Below are 19,381 nucleotides of genomic sequence, written 5' to 3'. Positions count from 1 at the left end.
GGGGGGTGTGCAAGAGGCAGCTGGTCGATGTTTCTCTCTCATCGACGTTTCTAGGTCTCTATCTCTCTCCCTTCCTCTCTGTAAAAAATCAATAAAATATATATATATTTTTAAATGTACACTTGTGTTTATATGCCAGTCTTACACAATGGCATCAGAAAGTTCTAGCTCGTGTGGCCTGTACTTAGGGTGACGTTACCTCCCAGTTTTCCTAGAAGAATCCCAGGTACACCTTATCCTGACATTCCACTTCATTTAGCATTTGTCACTCTGAAGTTTTTCAGCTCAGAAATTGAATTTTATGTTTTCTTTTATTGCATATTGCTCGTCTCAGCTATCATAGTGTTCTTGGCATTCATACACCTACTTTGCTGTCACTTTAGATTAGGATGTATCAGGACTTTTTACCCTAAATAATTCTGGGCAGAAGAGTGGTTCACGCTCCATCCTTTCCAGAATATTTAAGATAGGGATGGGAAGATCTTTATGCTCTGGGAGGGCAAGGACTCTCTTGCTCTCCTGTGTATATATTTTCAGTCCCTATTATATTATCTAAGCAAAATATTTGTTGAAAAGCTTGATGGCTTCATGACAGCAAAGGTTTGGTGAAGTCTATTATGGGCAAGAGGAGTTATCTTCAGTTATGAGTCCCTAATAACTAACCCAATGTGTGGTGTTTGAGAATGCATCTGTGAATGAACAGCCAGCTACACTCAATCTTAAATGCTTCTTAGCCTTAGCAGCTGCTCCTTAATGATTTTAGTTCATCAAGAAAGCAGACATTATTATAAATATAGTTCTGATATGTGCGCGTGAAACACACAAACGAGCAAATTTTGTCTTGGTTATCATGTTTTTCTGGTGTTGGCTTTCTTGAGGAAGAGAGGAAGATTTAATCACTCCAAAAATTATCACACCTCAGATGGGTAAATCCTATCCCTTGGAAGATTTAGACCTTAGTTTATATCCAATACTTATACTTCAGTCTGGCATTTCCAATGGGTGTGCCATGCGTGAGTACCAGGTAGATGGCTGAAACATCTGTTGATTTGCGTGAACCTGAAGCCTGGGCCTGATTGTGTTCACTCTCTTCAGTTTATCCAAGAGCCTGTATGAATGTCCTCTTTTCTGTGGCCATGACATGGGCAGCACTGTTAATTATCTCTACAGTTAAAATAGCAGACTCATAAATACATTGGCACCTGAGTATGTAACACATTTTTTCAGAAATGTTGTTTTGCGTTATATTTTCAGAATTAAAAGGTTTTCATGAATTAGCAAAAAATAAATATCCAAAAATTTTCAGACTCAAAGACTTCACTCATGTAATCTGGGAAGAAGCAACTCATCTAAAATAAGTAATTGTATACTGAATTCGAAATTATGCTTATTTATATTTGTACCTTCCCAATACAAAAAGGTTTAGGGGTTTTACAAACTAAATTTTCAAGTATGATTCAGTATTGCAACTCCACTAATTCTTATTGACTGAGGGAGATGTTATATATTAGAACATAACTGAGGCTCTCTATGAAAACCCGACTATTTCATTATAATTTGGCGAAAGGGAAAAGACTGTTAATTCCACACACACCTTAGCTAGTGCAGGGCTTTCAGCTAAACGTCCTACCAGACCGGCTTTTCTAAAGGTCATTTGTAATTTTCACAGAAGCTGCACAAATAGATGCTAAGCCCTTAGAAACAACATTAAGTGACTTGAATATGAATAAAACATTCCTTTGTTTTATTAAATGCTTTGAAATAGGACAAAGGTGATATTTAGCCAAGTTTACCAATTCATCAATAATTCTAGAATAGGCTTTGTTTGTATTACTCAGAAAGGCTAACGTTTTGGGGGATTTTTAGTTAACTATGAGATGGTTTCTAATGCCAATAATGAATTCCACTGTAATAGAGATTATATTGTCAAAGGTCTTTAATGATTAAGAGTTTTGATTGTCTTTAATCTCTGTCATAATTGACTGATTTGTTTTGTTATTCTCTTCATGTCCCCTCTTATGTTTGTTTTCAAATACCATTGTCACAAGATGCACGCAGCACCCAGAATACTGAGTGCATCTTGTGACAATGGTATTTTATCCCCATCTCATTAATAAGAAAAATAAAGTCCCAAGTTTGCACAACTAGTAATGTGAGACATTATTTGTGTTCCCTTTTATAGATGCATTGGGAAGAAGTGAAAAAGTTATGAAAACGTAGGCAGGCTAACTCTTTAAGTCACATTCTTATCCATTTGGCTACCTACTTGTTAAGAATTGAATTCTATTTAAGATTATTAGCTCAGTAAAAAGAGACTCTAGGTTATTTGTGCATAAATTAGGCCAATTCTTTTTTTTTTTTTTTAATATATTTTATTGATTTTGTACAGAGAGGAAGGGAGAGAGATGGAGAGTTAGAGACATCGATGAGAGAGAACATCGATCAGCTGCCTCTTGCACACCCCCTACTGGGGATATGCCCTTGACCGGAATCGAACCCGGGACCCTTCAGTCCCCAAGCCGACGCTCTATCCATTGAGCCAAACCGGTCTTGGCGAATTATGCCAATTCTTGATTATCTTTGTACAAGTTTAAAACATTTGGTTTTGTTCTCATACTGTTACCCCTCATATCTTTGCTACCCCACTGCTTGCTATTATGTACTTAGAAAACATAAGTTCATTTTAATATTGACTAAAAAGAATTAAACTATGCTGTGTTTCCCTGTCTCCCCTAAAATATATAATGAAGGGTGTGTTGTTGTTTTTTTTTTTTACTTTGTTTTTTGTTTTTCTACCAGTTTGTATTTTAGTTTATTCCAGATACCAGATTCTATTAACATGAATATCACAGACTTCGTAGAATTCTTACGATGTTATAGGCTGGCTTCCTTCTGACTACATTGCACATCTCGAAATGTAGATGAAGACAGAACTGTTTTTGTTTCAGAAGTATGTTTCACCCCAGAAGTACTGTAAAAAGATAGCTATTGATCATCTGAATGTTGATAACCTTAAAGGAGAGATTTTCAACCTTTTTAATCTCATGGCACACACAAACTAATTACTAAAATTCTGTGACACCCTGGTTAAAAATCATTGCACTAAAGTAATGTTTTTAAAATTACCTAAGCGTATACATTTCCTTGCCCAAGCATATGATGGCTTATAAATACAATTTGACTACTTCAAGGGGATTTTTTAAATCTTTATTGTTGAAAGTATTACATATGTTCACTTTTTTTCTCTCTCATTAAACCCTTATAATCTTCGAACCTCCCCACCCCCATCTCAGGCTTTAAAAGGGATTTTTTTGGGGGGGAGAAAAAGTGATTCAGGAAGATATATGGGGGAAAAAAGTATTTTTCTTATGAGGAAAGATTTGATTTCAATAAAACCATGAAAATGGATGTAAAAGCACAAGGGTATGGAACAATGAAGTGGAGAATTAAAAGAAATCTTAGCGTCATCCTGGACACCTTTATCTCCTTCACCCTCCCCATACAATCCATTAAGTCCTGTTATTATTTCTGTAGCCTATTAGCTCATAAATATATCCATTTTACTCCCTTCTTCACCACTCAGTCATATCTTTACTCCCATTCTTTGCCCAGAGTAATGCAATAGTCATCTTCCTAATCTCACATCATCCCTCACTAACCTTACACTAGGCCCACTGTGATCTTTAGAGAGACAAATCTGATTTTCGGCCATTTCCCATCTCAGTTAAAAATATATCCATGGCTTCCCACTCCCCTTAGTTTGAGGTCATCAAAAACTTTCACATGGCTTCATATCTCCCTCCCTCTCTCTCTCTCTCTCTCTCTCTCTCTCTCTCTCTCTCTCTCTCTCTCTCTCTCTCTCTCTCCTCTCCTTCTCCCTCTCCCTCTCTCTCCCTCTCTCTCTCTCTCAGCATATCCTTCAGGTGAGAATTATAAAAAAAGGTACAGGGCCCTGAAAAGGGGCCTTTAAAGAGAGGGGTCCTGAGGTTGAATCTTCTTCCATCGCACAGCTGATCCGCCTGGGCCTGTCCCTCTTCTTGGTACCTCTTCTCAGTTGACCATTTTATATATTCAGTTCATTAATATTTCCCACCCTACACACTGTGCAGTCTGTAGAAAGGAAATGTGTCTCGGTTTGCTCACCATGTTTTCTCTAGGAATTTGCATCGTGTTAACACTTGGGTATACGGTATATAGTATTTTATGGATGAGGGGTGAGTAAGTGAATAACTAAATGAAGACTCAGGCTAAGGGTTAGGCTTATCATGTCTGCATAAAATTGAGCCAAATATCTTGGAAGCCAAAAGTAAGTGGAGAACATCTGGATTCCATGGCTCTTTATAACAGTACATCACAAAAGACAAACTTCTCTTAGCACTAAGTGGTCAAGAAGAGTTTTTATCCGGTTCTTGTATATAAAACGGCTTCTTCAACGCAGTGAATAATAGCAGCAGCCAAGTTTATTGAGCACTTCCCAGGTTCTGGGCACTTGCTCAACACGTGGATACGGTATTCTGATTTAAGTGTTTATTGACTCCGGTAAACTTTGCACATGGAGTTAGATACGGTCAGAACTTTTGCGAAAGGGCAGGAAACTCCTTGAGGACAAAGGAGAAGGAAGGCCCGAGGCTCTGGCAGCTTCCCTGTCTTAGGGAGTCTGCCCCTCAGGGCCACTGCCCTCCCTTCCCCCCACTCCTCCCTGCAGGTCGCCTGGCTGTGTGCTGAAATGGTGCTGGTCAGATCTTGGTCTTATCTTCTGGGGAGGGTGTGCCCACACTTATCTTTGTCTTTTGGTTTTCTGGTAGAATGTTTCTCTGTGAGCCAGTCTGCGCACAGATGGTCCATCAGAATGAGTTTCCTTCAGAATAGCCTATTTCAAAGAGTTTTATAGCATTGTCTGTCTGGACATTGAAGCATGTCTATCAGAGCTGATCTTTTTGACTTTGGCATAATTAATAGTGACCTTATATGTCACTGTAATTGATAGTGACAGCATTTGGCTCACACTTCTGCACATTCTCCTAGAATGCTGTTATAGGTCTGGGAGATTTATTCTATTACAGACATTTATTAAGTGCTTGTCCTTTGCCAGGCCTGGGACATGCAGATCCAGATAAAAGAAACTCTCCTCCCTTTAGGTTAGAAATTTAGGCCCAGGTGGAGGGAGAAAAGGAGACAGGCAGACAGGGGCCAGGCTCCGGAGCAGCCATTGTCTAACTCTGCATTCGTTTTCAGTCCCAGGCTAGGATCTCCTAACAACTGCCGAGTATTCGGAGACTTTTTAACTAAATTTGCTACTTACCCAAGGTATGTTGTTTTGATATCTGAGTATCTCTTACTAACTCTGAGAAGCTTTTTTTGAGGGTTAGTAAGATGATCACCAGGGCAAGGGACTCAGGTGCTTTCTAGTAATCTTTACAAACCAGGGATATGGACTGGGAGGCTGTTGCGGTTTGTATGCAGAGCAGATATCCATGGGTTTCTGTCCCAAAGATGTTTGCGAGAGAATGTGGCAAACTCCCCGGGACCATGGGAAGTTGCTTAGGATGTCAGGGAGCTCCATTTCAGTTCATTTTTTTTAAGCCCAATTTCAGACACATGCCAGTCACACTCTAGAGAAACCACATTAAAGGTACGTAAACTTAAAAAGGAAAATGGTCTAAGGTTTGGTCTAAGATGTTTATCATACAGATGGAAAGAAGCAGGAAATTTAGAAATGCAAAGCTCCTCTTAGAAGTCCCACTGGCTGCCTCGAAAACCCGGTTAAAGGTAGTTGGGATTATAAAGGGCTGACCAAAGGCTTGCCTGTGAATTTAGGGCGGCTTCTCTGAAGCCTTTGTTTGTTGTTTGTTTGTTTGTTTTCTTTTAATCCTCACCTAAGGATATTTTTCCACTGATCTTTTAGAGAGAGGGAAAGACCGAGAGAAACATTGATGTAAGAGAAACACATCATCAGTTGGTTGCCTCCTGCACATGCCCTGACCAGGCCCCTGGCTGTGGAGAAGCCTGCAATCAAGGTACATGCCCCCAATTGGAATCAAACCTGGGACCCTTTGGTCCGCAGGCCGATGCTCTATCCACTAAGCCAAACCAGCTAGGGCTTCTCTGAAGCCTTGAATAAGGACCATGAGCTGTCAGCTCTCTTTTTAGGGGCTAATCAGATCATTGCCCATTAATTCGGTCTGAATATTTCTTTTAGACTGCTTCCTCAGTAAGGACAGCTATGATTTTTTTTATTATTATTATTATTATTATTATTATTATTCCCTTTCTTATTTCTATACCTGTATCTAGCCTATAGAAGATACTCAGTAAATATTTGTGGAGGGAAATGAAGTTCCTAGTAGGGGGTATGCTAAATGAGATATGTAGGTACTGAAGCATTTGTGAAACTTTGTTGGCCAGAGTGGTAAGGGAATGATAGTATAACTTGTAGAAGAAACTCTGGTATGTGGCATAAAATGTGGAAGCCATTGATTTAGAGGCTCTTTTGTATTGTTTTGTGAACAGGATCTCATTTTCTAGTTCTGAAATGTGGGCCATCACTTTTAGAATTCAGAAGAAAAGCAAGAACATTCACAACAGTGTATTAACACATTTTTGTTCATTCCTCAGCTGTTTTTTCTTAGATCTACTAAAATGTATTTACAGTTCTGTTCTTTAGCTTTGAAGTAAATTTGCTTCCATGAATAGCAGTAATCTAGAGGAGAACCCCCAAATAGGTACTAAAATACAAGCACTAAAATAAATATACTTGTATGTAAAGCTATTTTTATATTTCACAAGTTCTGAATTTTCTATAGTTCTCTACTTTCAGGTATTGAATGGATTTATAAAAAGCTTTTGAAGATTAGCAAAATGGGTGCATTTTGCCCAACGTGAAATCTGCTTTTGTTAGATTTTTTTATGAGAAGTGCTTTGTAAAATCTGGGGTGTTTTTCTGTAAACATTTTTTCCATTATTTTTGAGGTATGGAAACCAAAGTAGTAGTAGAAGAAAGCTATTTTTTAAAGGATAATAACTTATCATAATCTTTCACAAGGGAGTAACACTAGTGAATTATTTCATGTGTATATAGAATTATATCAGCTATAGAATACCTTACATAATTATAATATCCATAGCTGCTAATACTTATATAATACCAGTAAAACAGAGCTCTTTTGGAAAAAGCTGAATCGTTCTAATTTTGCATATGATGCATTTTTTTTTTTTACCACATGAATTATTAGTATCTGAATTGACTATGGTGGGTGTGTATGCACATACATGCATGAATGAGTGTGTGTGTCTGTGTATGTAGTGTGTTTATGCTTATGTTTATATTGAATGTTGAGAAAGGGTTATTTATAGGGATGTTGTAATTTATTGCCTTTTTATGAGTTTGGCTTATTCAGTGAAGGATTTGAGAATTTGATCCTCACCAATCTCTTGGGTCTTCTCCCATTTGCTCATGAATAAGCCAAAGGAGCCAATTGTCCTAAAAGGCCAATTTTAGACAATGAAAATTGGTTTTTGATTGAGTAGGGAGCACATACCTATGTTGAAAAAAATTATGTATTAGATTGCTTAATCAAGCTATTGCTTCTTTATACCGTAAACTCTTTTCTTTAAATAACATTTCACAAACCTCAGAGGGAAGGTAGGGGAGGGTGGGTGTAAGGGGGAGAGATCAATCAAAGGACTTGTATGCATGCATATAAGCCTAACCAATGGACACAGACACCAGGGGGGTGAGGGCATGAGGGGGGTGGGATAATGGAGGGATAAGGACACATATGTAACACCTTCATCAATAAAGAAATGTAAAAAAAATAATATTTCAAAGCCAATTTTTAGTTTTTAAAATAGGGTTATTAAAAGCAACCTCCTAGTGCAGCTGGGGCTAATTATTTTTAAAGTTTTAAAATAGGTGATCATATTTTTCTGTTTAGATGCTAGAATTTTGCTACATCTCAATAAACTCAATGTGTTTTCCAATGGACACTAAATTACCCAGATTTACACTGCTAGTAACCGTGAGCAAAAAGATTTGAATCCAAGTATCTTGGCATCAAAAGTTCTCTGCTCTTTATAATTTGCCACATCCTGAAAAAAAGAACATTATTTTAATTGAAATATTTTTTAAATAATTAATGAAATTGAACTCAGTTTCATGTCAACCATTTATTTCAGGATTACTTCTGTGAACATACTGTTACATGTTAGTTCAAAATTCAAGAAATTGGCCTACTCATCAGTTAAAGACTGATGAAGATGGCTTGCTTTTCTTCTCAAAGATTCTTTTTCTGACACCAGAATTCAGCAAAGATCTTGAGGGGTCCTACTTTGTGTCAGAGCGTGAACTGGGTGTTTTCAATACATGACCCTGTAAGGTGGGTATTGTGAAGATTTTATAGATGAGGCATGCATACTCATACTCAGTGAGGATAAGTAAAATGCTAAAAAAAAAAAAAATTTTTCCAGAACTGGTTCAATATAATTATAACAACAAAGCAATCATTTTAAAACATATTAATACTTAGCATGTAGTCTGGCATGAATATCTACAAGCCCTATCTACTTTCACTATCCTATTTCTGTTGAAAAGACAGTTTAAGCAGTAAAATAAAGATTAACATCTAGCTTTTAAATTTTAACAACTCCATTTGGATAATGGATATACCATAAAAGTGTGTTTTTCGTATATTCATGGGGTTATCCAGCCATCATAGCATCTGATTTTGAACTTGGCTGTTGGTTATTGGTTTATTCCATTATTAATGGCCATACTTTCTGATAAGAAAACAGAATTATATATCATAAAAGAATTTAGATTCAATCTCTGATTTTCTGATTCATCCTTGTCCAGCCAAAGTCCAGTAACTTCCCCCTTTCAGGTCTAGTATAAAAAGCATCCTTGACTTCCTTGAAAAAATGTTTGCTTACAAGAAAATTAAGCTGAAACCAGTTTGGCTCAGTGGTAGAGTGTCAGTCTGTGGACTGAAGGGTCCCAGGTTCGATTCCAGTCAACGGCATGTACATTAGTTGTGGGGACATCCTCGGTAGGGTGTGTGCAGGAGGCAGCTGGTCAACGATTCTCTCTCATCCATGTTTCTAGCTCTCTGTCCCTCTCCCTTCCTCTCTGTAAGAAAATCAATAAAATACAATATATATAAAAAAAAAGAAAGAAAGAAAGAAAGAAAGAAAGAAAGAAAGAAAGAAAGAAAGAAAGAAAGAAAGAAAGAAAGAAAGAAAACTGGTTTTCACATGTGCCATAGAATGTGAAATCCACTTCCAGGTAATGTAATTCTTTAAGTTCTTTACAACAGGCATATCATAAAGGAGAACCCAAAGAATGTCTGCAGCTAATATATACTAAGTGTGCCTTCCTCAAGTTAACAAAATGAAGGAAAAGATCACCCTGATAACCATTTATAGTCATTCTGGGACCTGATTCACTAAAGAGATCCAACCTTAAGGTACAGGATTTGGAAAGCTAAATACTGGTCTGCCCTCCCCTTGACTTCCATGTTAGAAAGTCACTTGAAGATCATAATGTACTTAATATACCTTAGTATATGGACATATTTAATATACTTTATACACACACTTATACACATTTATATGAAAGGCAACTTTTATTTTCAAAGTGCTACTTTGTCTTTAATTCAGCTGATGGTTGAAACACCCCCTGGGTGGAAGGCAGGAAGTTTTTACCCAGCTTTTGATGATTCAAATAGGATAACACACATTAATTGAAGTCCCTTGTTAGAGATAAGAGCTTGTCAGAGGCTGACATTGTAGAAAAGCACTGGTTTCCTGCGTTAGGACCCCCAGCACTTCCTTAAGACTGCAGGTGAATCATCCATGCCTTAGTTTCTATCTACTGATGTACCCACAAGATGTGGTGTCTGTACAAGGACATACTACACTAATATAGTGAGTAACGTTAGAACAGCCATTGGGTGACTGTGTGATAGAGAAAAAGCCTGGGAGATGAAAGGTCCTGTTAGCTCTCTCACTTAATTAGCTCAGGGAGGTCATTTAAGCTGTTTGTGCCTCAGGCCTCCTCCTACTATTGGGCAACAGTAACGCTTAATTCACTCAGTTTCTGTAACACATAATTTCTTTCCTGGCTCTATGCCTTGGCTTTTGCCATTTTTTTTCCTGCTAAAATTGTATTCCTTACTTTCCCCATCACCCCATGAAGAGTCCCCCTCTTTCAGGTGTCAGCTTAAAAACCATCTCTCTGTGAAACCCTCCCCCTTACCAAATGCAGACGTAGGTTTGCCCAGCCCTGTGCCTCTCCTGTACTTGGTATTAACCAGATCAGAGCGACTTTCTTACCCTGTTGGAATAGCACGCTGAACTGCTTTTCACCCTCGTTAGACTGGGGGGCTTGCTGAGGGCAAGGGCTAGGCCACATCGTTTCTGTACTCCCCACCATGGCGACCTGAGTTCTGAGTGGATGCATGAAAGGTTGTCCTAGGGAAGGGGGTGATTACATAACTTAATTCCTTTGTGTCCTCAAAGCTAAGCATTACAGTGAGAAGGTCAGTCCTTCCACAGCCAGCCCGTAATCAACAGAACAGCCATTGGGTGACTGTGGGGTAGAGAAAAAGACGGGGAGACGAAAGGTCCTGTTAGCTCTCTCACTTAATTAGCTCAGGAAGGTCATTTAAGCTGTTTGTGCCTCAGGCCTCCTCCTACTTTCGGCAAGGATAATGCCTCGTTCGTCCAGTTATTGTGAGAATAAGTTGAGATGTTTTATAGGAAAGTAATTTGCAAACGTAAAGCCCTGATAACATGACAAGTAAAAAAGAGACGCAGTATAATCTGGTAGAAAGAACAAGTCATTTGACCTTAAATGAGATTTTAAGTCCAGACTCCACCACTAATTATTTGACTTGCACAACTTAACTCCTGCAAGCCTATTTCTTTATCTGTCAAGGGAAAGTACTAACGCTTTGGCAGCTTCGAGTACTGTTGTGAAGGTCAGACGGAATTCAGGCAGCGTTCCACTTGTGTTCCACCTGAATACATTCACCTGTTAGCAGCCGGAGCTTTTGTACTTTGTACGTACATGCTTCCGCACCTCTTTTCTGTGACAGCTTCAGTTCCTTGTCCTCCAGAGAGAGCGGGCCTCTTCTCTTGGGCTGGAGAGGTAGACAGCAAGGAGGAGGAGCACAGGCTCCCTGACCTGTGACCCCAGCCAGCCTGGGTGCACCTTGGGATGGGGGGGAGGCAAAGCCTCAGTCTGATGCCACAGCACATTCCTAGGGCAGCTGTTTCTGCTGCAGCTTCTTTTGTATATTTTTTGAAATAATATTGGAGTTAAAGCATACATACTAAAAAAAAAAAAAAAAAAAAAAAGGCACATAGCCTAAGTGTACAGATGGCATTTTATAAAATGACCATACCCATGTGCATGTAACCAGATCATTGAGTCTCATTGCTGCCCAATATTCCATTTTGTGAATATTCCACATTTTGTTTTATATTCTACTGTTGATGGGCATTTGGATAGCTTCCATTTTAGGGCTGTAGCAAATGGTGTTACTGGGAATGCTTTTTACATGTCTTTTGGTTAGTATTTGTATTTCTCGCGGGTCTATACTTAGCAGAAGAACTGCAGGGTCATAGAGTAATACATATATACAGTTTTAGTAGATAACGGACCCCAAAGTTTCCCAATATGTTGACACCAGTTCACACTCCCACCAGCAATGTTTAAGAGTTCTGATTGCACCATAGCCTGTCCAGCACTTGGTATTATCTGTCCTTTTAATTCTAGAAGTTCTGGTGGATTTTATATAATATTGCATGGCGTTTGGAAATAGGACCATTCCCTCAGCCCCGAAACCTAAAACTAACCTTTAATATATTCATTTTCAGCAATGCAGAATGCACAGAAGCAGGGGATTATGTCAGATGTAAAGGTCCTTTTACAGGGGTTGGTACCTAGAAGGAAGATGATAAATGATAACTGCTTTCATCATCACCATCACTAAACACCCTCCCTGTCTTCCAGGGGAGAGTAGGGCATGGTGTATACAAAGGCAAATAGCCATAGTGTCTGCCCCCAGGGGCTCCAGATCTCATTGAGGAGACCAACATTGGAACAGGTCATTATCACATAGGACGATAGGAGCTTGGAGAAGGAGGCAGTGCTTGAGCTGGAACTTGAAGAATAAGTAAGAACTGGGCAGAAAGAAGAAAGGAATTGGGCTGGAGGAGATGGCAGGGGCATGTGCCCTTGGTTTGGTGGGGAGTGCAGAGTAGACAGCGTGCTGGAAGAAGGGCCCCCTAAGGCGTGGTTTTCAGAAGCTGGGCTCTGTTGTTCCAGCCCTTGACACCTTTGGGATGTGGGGGCTGAGCTGGCAACTGTTGGGGGTTTGGTGTGAAGTTACTCTACTACTGTGTTCTCTGCCCCCGTCTTTTACCTCTTTCTTCTTCCTCCTCTCTCTCCTGGAAGCAAAGCCTGACCCAAATATGAAGTGTTTGAAAACCACCATCAAAGCTTTGACAGCTGTACAGTGTCACTGGTCACAGGGAACCCCACACTTTCTCTGCTGTAGGGTTCTTTAGGTATTTGTTTTTATTTTATTTTTTTATTTATTTTTTTCTTTTTCTTTTTCTTTTTTTTTTATTAAATTATTATCTGTGTAGGTATTTGCTTTTATTCTGAGTCCTGGCTTGGAGTTTTTATTCTTGTGTGGGCCCAGATTGCTTTGTGGTGGCAATGAAGTTTAAGAAAATGCTCTTCTGCCCAATACCCTATGGAAATAGTTAATAAGTGTTCCTGAGGAATGTTGAGAATGATGATGATAATGATTGCCAGGAGTTCATACATTCTTTCATCGATTGTGTCAGGCATTGCTACATAGCAATAAAGGAGAGGAACACGGTCCCTGTCCTCATTGAGCTTGTAATCTAGTGGGGGTCAGACAGGTACACAGTTGGTTCTACCACAGAGGGAGAAGGGCTGTGATGGGCAGAGAAGCGCCTCACCCAGACAAGGGGTCAGGGAAGGTTCCTGGGGAAAGCGACAGGAACTTGATAGCCTCGTGGAGGAGAGTGGGGAGGGAGTGTTCCAGGCCGAGGAAACAATGTGTAGGAAGAATGGCTGGTTGGAGAAACTGGAAGAAGTTATCAACCTAGAGCAGGGAGTCTGAAGAGGAGAGGTGTTTTCACCAAAGGAACAGTAGCAGGTGAAAGGTGAGTTGAAGGAGATCAAGGCTGGAGGCAGAGAAAGCAGTTATAGTAATCAAGGCTTAATAGATAAGTAACCAACATTCTCAGTACAGTGACTTTGAAAATTCCCTGCTCCCTCAGCCTCCAGCCCAAACATCCTGGCTTCTCTAGAGCCCGGTACAGCTATTTGAAGAGCGAAGAAAAAAATCCCATTAGAAAGAAATATGTACTCCCCAAAATCTATTTTTGCTAGCATCCATATTGACGGACCTTTAAAACCATGGTTCCTGATGGGACCATATGAAGTTTCTTTTTTGCAAGGAATACACCTGTTTGGGGTGTGTTCTCCAGTTTCTGTACATGAAGCAAGGATCATTCTGTAACCTCTGGCTGGGTGCTGTGTTGTACTTCTACAATAGATAAGGACTAAAAAGCTCACATGGCGCGTAGTGGAACTGTTTCTCATTTAAATTGGCCCACCGTGCATTCTAATAGCCTTGCTTCCTGCTTAAATCCCCAACCCGCTCATAAGCAAGATTCCTGTGGGGATGTTATCTGCCACTTACTCTACTGAGGTACACGTATTTCTTTTTCTTTGTCCCTCCTCTATAGTAATTTCTTACAAAGAAGACTGGGTGCAGGGCATTTCACACATAAGTCCTGAAGTCTGGAAATGCAATTCCTAGCAATTTTCAGAAAATATAAGTACAAATATAAGTAGTTGAGATGTGTTCAGAGTTCTTTCACTTAAACAATAACTTATCATATCAGAATTGCTATGATAATGAAAAAGATATTTGTTGTCTTTTATTAGGAAACACTATGCACCTGCTCTGTAAAGTACTAGTTGTGTGGGAAAGTTTCAGAGAAAATAAGACATAATATAAAATAGAACAAGCAGAATAAAAAGTGCTGATGCCACCACTCAACATTTTGTCATTCCAGGAGAGACACCAGTAATCAGCCATAATACTGCTTCCCACTGAAGCAAGCGCCAGCCTCAGAATTCTTTTCTACACTGCACTTGGGGCAGCTTTTGCATGCATAGATAAAAACCTATCTTCTGTCCTTTATTCAACAAACAAGTGCATTCCCAGAACCTGGGGTGCTCTCCTTGCTTTTTAACTTTTTGTTTTATATTAATTATGTAAATCCTTTTTCATACAATTATTGGAACCTAAGAACTTCCTGAGAAGGCAGAATGGGGTAATGTTGTTTTCAAGAAGTTGAAATTTTCAGCCAGAACCGATTTGGCTCAGTGGTAGAGCGTCGGTCTGCAGACTGAAAGGTCCCAGGTTCGATTCTGGTCAAGGGCATGTACATTGGTTGCGGGCACATCCCCAGTAGGGGGTGTGCAAGAGGCAGCTGGTCGATGTTTCTCTCTCATCAACGTTTCTAGCTCTCTCTCTCTCTCTCCCTTCCTCTCTGTAAAAAATCAATAAAATATTTTTTTTTTAAAAGAAGTTGAAATTTTCAAATTCAAGAAGATATAATTTGTTTTCCATCCATGCTTATAGAAGCCCAGTCCCATTACTTGTCACTATAAGCATTCCATTTTTCTTGGTTACTTTTAGAATGATTGTCCTTGTACCATATTATTTGTATAACCAGTTTCAGGACTGTAACGCTGGCAGCTGTTAGTAAATGGCACCTACATTCTTTAGTGTCCTGGCACCATAATTTTCTTCATTACTGCTGGGGTCATCAGCCTTGGCAGAGATTAAAGGTCTCATTAGTCCTGACTTCGTGTCATCATTGATCATTCCATGCCCACCTGTGTCTTTGGCCCTCTTCTCATTCCACATGTATTCCATTGGTGCTCCGACAAGGGCCAGAGTTTCAGCTGCATACATTGATAAATCTCAAGTATCTAGACTAAGACTCCTCTTACACTCTAGACCTTAATTTCAGCCATCCGTGGGACATTTCCACCAGGGTGGTAGGAGCTAAACTGATGTAAAGAGCTAACAAATACTTGTGGCCAGAGGTTGTGCTAAGAGCTTTGCAATCATGTCTTAATTTAAGCTTCCCAGCAACCCTTAGCAGTTATCATCCCCTTGTTACAGATGAAAAATATAAGGCTTGGAGAATCACACCATTTGTAAGTGGTAGGTCTGGGACTGGTCCACAGGCTATCCAGAGCTTAATGGTAGATCCAGACTCTTCATTTTGGCTTGTACAGTAGAAATCATCCCACCCCTCTACCTAAGAACTTCATTCTCAACCTTAAATTAGTCCAGTCCACAACATCCTGTTCTCATATCTTTCTTCAAGGTCCAGCATGTTGCAGGCCTTCCAATTCTGTCTCCTAAGTAAAGAGCTCTCTAATTTTTATCCCCTGCTTTCTACTCTAATCACCATAGACCTGGGGCAGATTATCATTATTTCTTACCTAGGAGGCAGTTTACTCCCCCCCTCCCCCCCCCCTTTTTTTATCCTTGTGGACTAGGAGAAAAGAACTAGTATGACAAATCACCATTTTTCTCAGTGATCTTCCTTTTAAGTTCATGTTCTACCATACTACCTGTCTTGGTTAAAAAGATAGGAAAAGTTAGTGTGGAGCAAGTGAAAGCTTTTTCTCACTTAATGCTTTCACATGCATCTCTGTAATCATGCCTTTTGCTTGTTTTCTAGGAATGTTTACCCTTGCGGAAGTTGCTTCGCTTAATGACATTCAGCCAACTTACCGAATCCTGAAACCATGGTGGGACGTGTTTATGGATTACTTGGCTGTCGTTATGCTGATGGTAGCCATCTTTGCAGGAACCATGCAACTTACCAAAGATCAGGTGGTCTGCTTGCCAGTATTGCCATCTCCTGTAAATTCAAAGGCACAGACACCACCAGGAAATGTCGACGTTACCACCAATGTCCCGAAGATGGACACAACCACTGACCAAGACCAACATGAGCGGGTGACAAGTGACATTTCCTTTGACACATCTGCTGTGACACCTGACATACCTCTCAGAGCCACATATCCTCACCCAGATCCCACAGTTCCAAATCAGGAGGCAAAGAAAGAGAAGAGAGATCCAACAGGCCGGAAAACAAACTTGGATTTTCAGCAATATGTATTTATTAATCAAATGTGTTACCATCTGGCCCTTCCGTGGTATTCTAAGTACTTTCCATACCTTGCTCTTATACATACTATTATTCTCATGGTCAGTAGCAACTTTTGGTTCAAATATCCCAAAACGTGCTCGAAAGTAGAACATTTTGTTTCAATATTAGGAAAATGCTTTGAATCTCCTTGGACTACAAAAGCGTTGTCCGAGACAGCGTGCGAAGACTCGGAGGAAAACAAGCAGAGAATAACAGGTGCCCAGACTCTACCAAAGCATGTGTCCACCAGCAGTGACGAAGGGAGTCCCAGCGCCAGTACCCCGATGATCAACAAAACTGGCTTCAAATTTTCGGCCGAGAAGCCCGTGGTTGAAGTCCCTAGCATGACCATCCTGGATAAGAAAGACGGAGAACAGGCCAAGGCCCTGTTTGAGAAGGTGAGGAAGTTCCGTGCCCATGTGGAAGACAGTGACTTGATTTATAAACTCTATGTGGTCCAAACAGTTATCAAAACTGCCAAGTTCATTTTTATCCTCTGCTATACAGCAAACTTCGTCAACGCAATCAGCTTTGAGCACGTCTGCAAGCCGAAAGTCGAGCACCTGACCGGTTACGAGGTTTTTGAGTGCACCCACAACATGGCTTACATGCTGAAAAAGCTGCTCATCAGCTACATCTCCATTATTTGTGTGTACGGTTTTATCTGCCTCTACACTCTCTTCTGGCTATTCAGGATCCCTTTAAAAGAATATTCTTTTGAAAAAGTCCGAGAAGAGAGCAGCTTCAGCGACATTCCAGATGTCAAAAACGATTTCGCATTCCTTCTGCACATGGTAGACCAGTACGACCAGCTGTATTCCAAGCGCTTTGGTGTGTTCTTGTCAGAAGTCAGTGAAAATAAACTTAGGGAAATTAGTCTGAACCACGAGTGGACATTCGAAAAACTCAGGCAGCACGTGTCCCGCAACGCCCAGGACAAGCAGGAGCTGCATCTGTTCATGCTGTCGGGCGTGCCCGATGCCGTCTTCGACCTCACAGACCTGGATGTGCTCAAACTCGAACTGATTCCAGAAGCTAAAATTCCTGCTAAGATCTCTCAAATGACTAATCTCCAAGAACTTCACCTCTGCCACTGCCCTGCGAAAGTGGAACAGACTGCGTTTAGCTTTCTCCGAGATCACTTGAGATGCCTTCACGTGAAGTTCACCGATGTGGCTGAAATTCCTGCCTGGGTCTATTTGCTCAAAAACCTTCGAGAGTTGTACTTGATAGGCAATTTGAACTCTGAGAACAATAAGATGATAGGACTTGAATCTCTCCGAGAGTTGCGGCACCTTAAGATTCTCAACGTGAAGAGCAATTTGACCAAAGTTCCCTCCAACATCACAGATGTGGCTCCCCACCTCACCAAGTTAGTCATTCATAATGACGGCACTAAACTCTTGGTACTGAACAGCCTTAAGAAGATGATGAATGTCGCCGAGCTCGAGCTCCAGAACTGTGAGCTAGAGAGAATTCCACATGCAATTTTCAGCCTTTCTAATTTGCAGGAACTGGATTTAAAATCAAACAACATACGCACAATTGAAGAAATCATCAGTTTCCAGCACCTAAAACGACTGACTTGTTTGAAATTGTGGCATAACAAGATTGTTACCATTCCTCCCTCCATCACCCATGTCAAAAACTTGGAGTCCCTTTATTTCTCCAACAACAAGCTCGAATCCTTACCCGTGGCAGTGTTTAGTTTACAGAAACTCAGATGCTTAGACGTAAGCTACAACAACATTTCAATGATTCCAATAGAAATAGGATTGCTTCAGAACCTGCAGCATTTGCATATCACTGGGAACAAAGTGGACCTCCTGCCAAAACAATTGTTTAAATGCGTGAAGTTGAGGACTTTGAATCTGGGGCAAAACTGCATCTCCTCCCTCCCCGACAAAATTGGTCAGCTCTCCCAGCTCACCCAGCTGGAGCTGAAGGGCAACTGCCTGGACCGCCTGCCAGCCCAGCTGGGCCAGTGTCGCCTGCTCAAGAAAAGCGGGCTTGTGGTGGAAGATCACCTTTTTGACACCCTGCCACTCGAAGTCAAAGAAGCATTGAATCAAGACACAAACGTCCCCTTTGCAAATGGGATCTAAACTGAGATAATACGTGCACATCCATGTGCAGGAACAACTTCCTAGATTGCAAATGCTCACGTACAAGTTATTGCAAAATAATGCGTTTTAGGAGTAGACACATCTTTAAAAATAAAACACAGAGAGGATGCATAGAAGGCTGATAGAAGACATAACTGAATGTTCAATGTTTGTAGTGTTTTAAGTCATTCATTTCCAAATCTTTCCTCTTTTTTTTTTTTTTTCTTTTTCTTTTGGGGAAAGGGAAGCAAGAAGTATAATCACTAATCTTGGTTTCTTTTTAAATTGTTTGTAACTTGGATGCTGCCGCTACTGAATGTTTACAAATTGCTTGCCTGCTAAGTAAATGATTAAATTGACATTTTCTTACTATATCACCTTTATTGAGGTGTCTTGATTTACTTTGCTTTAACTTAGACCACTAAAGACATATCAGGTCCAAGCTTTTTAAATATAGATTTGCTGAAATATTGATTCCTTTCCTGTTTTAATTTTAAGCACCTTAAATAAGCACTTCTTAAAATATTCAGCTGGTACAACTTGTTTCTGAGAATCCCATTTTATAGATTTTACACTCTCAAAAGTCTAGCATTCGGTAAAGGTGTGTGGCTTTGTTTATTTTTAAAGAATAAATAATGACCAAAAAAAATAATAGAAAATAGCATTCCTCTTAGTAATAGCTGTTTTCCCATAGCCTGGAGTTATGATTATATGGTGCATTTTTCTACCAATAATATAGGGTTACCAATAAATAGAAAATGTTTTTTAAAAATAAATTTGTCTGATTACAAACAACATAGAATTTTTAATGACTTAATGATTAACAACCTTCCACTGTCTATCACCTTTTGGAAGATAACACAGAATCAAAGTAAGTCTTATTTAATTTTTTGCCCTGTGTTCGCTGTTGGGGAGGGGCGGGAAGAACTTGTACTTCATTGGGTTGGAAAACTCCTAACTTTCCATACTCATTTTAGTGACAGGCTGTGTTT

General features: G+C 39.9%; 1 protein-coding gene across 7 annotated transcripts in view; it reads left to right on the top strand.

Annotated features, from left to right (window-relative positions):
• The window catches only part of LRRC8D (leucine rich repeat containing 8 VRAC subunit D), a 122,730-nt gene extending 103,967 nt beyond the window's left edge, over positions 1-18,763 (top strand). For 6 of the 7 annotated variants that reach the window (XM_084872316.1, XM_084872310.1, XM_084872314.1 and 3 more), the window contains one exon: positions 15,811-18,763. In XM_084872316.1, coding sequence (XP_084728442.1) covers positions 15,813-18,389 — 2,577 coding nt within the window. In that variant the 5' untranslated portion in view covers positions 15,811-15,812 and the 3' untranslated portion in view covers positions 18,390-18,763. Of the gene's footprint in view, positions 1-5,235; positions 5,308-15,810 lie in introns of all 7 variants that reach the window. The other variant, XM_084872315.1, reaches the window with a different exon arrangement.
• The last annotated feature ends 618 nt before the right edge of the window (positions 18,764-19,381 follow it).

This window comes from Pipistrellus hanaki, assembly GCF_964339955.1.
Source record: "Pipistrellus hanaki genome assembly, chromosome: 2".
Taxonomy (NCBI): domain Eukaryota; kingdom Metazoa; phylum Chordata; class Mammalia; order Chiroptera; family Vespertilionidae; genus Pipistrellus; species Pipistrellus hanaki.
The sequence above is the reverse complement of the archived record's forward strand: the minus strand, read 5'-3'. Positions and strand labels throughout refer to the sequence as shown.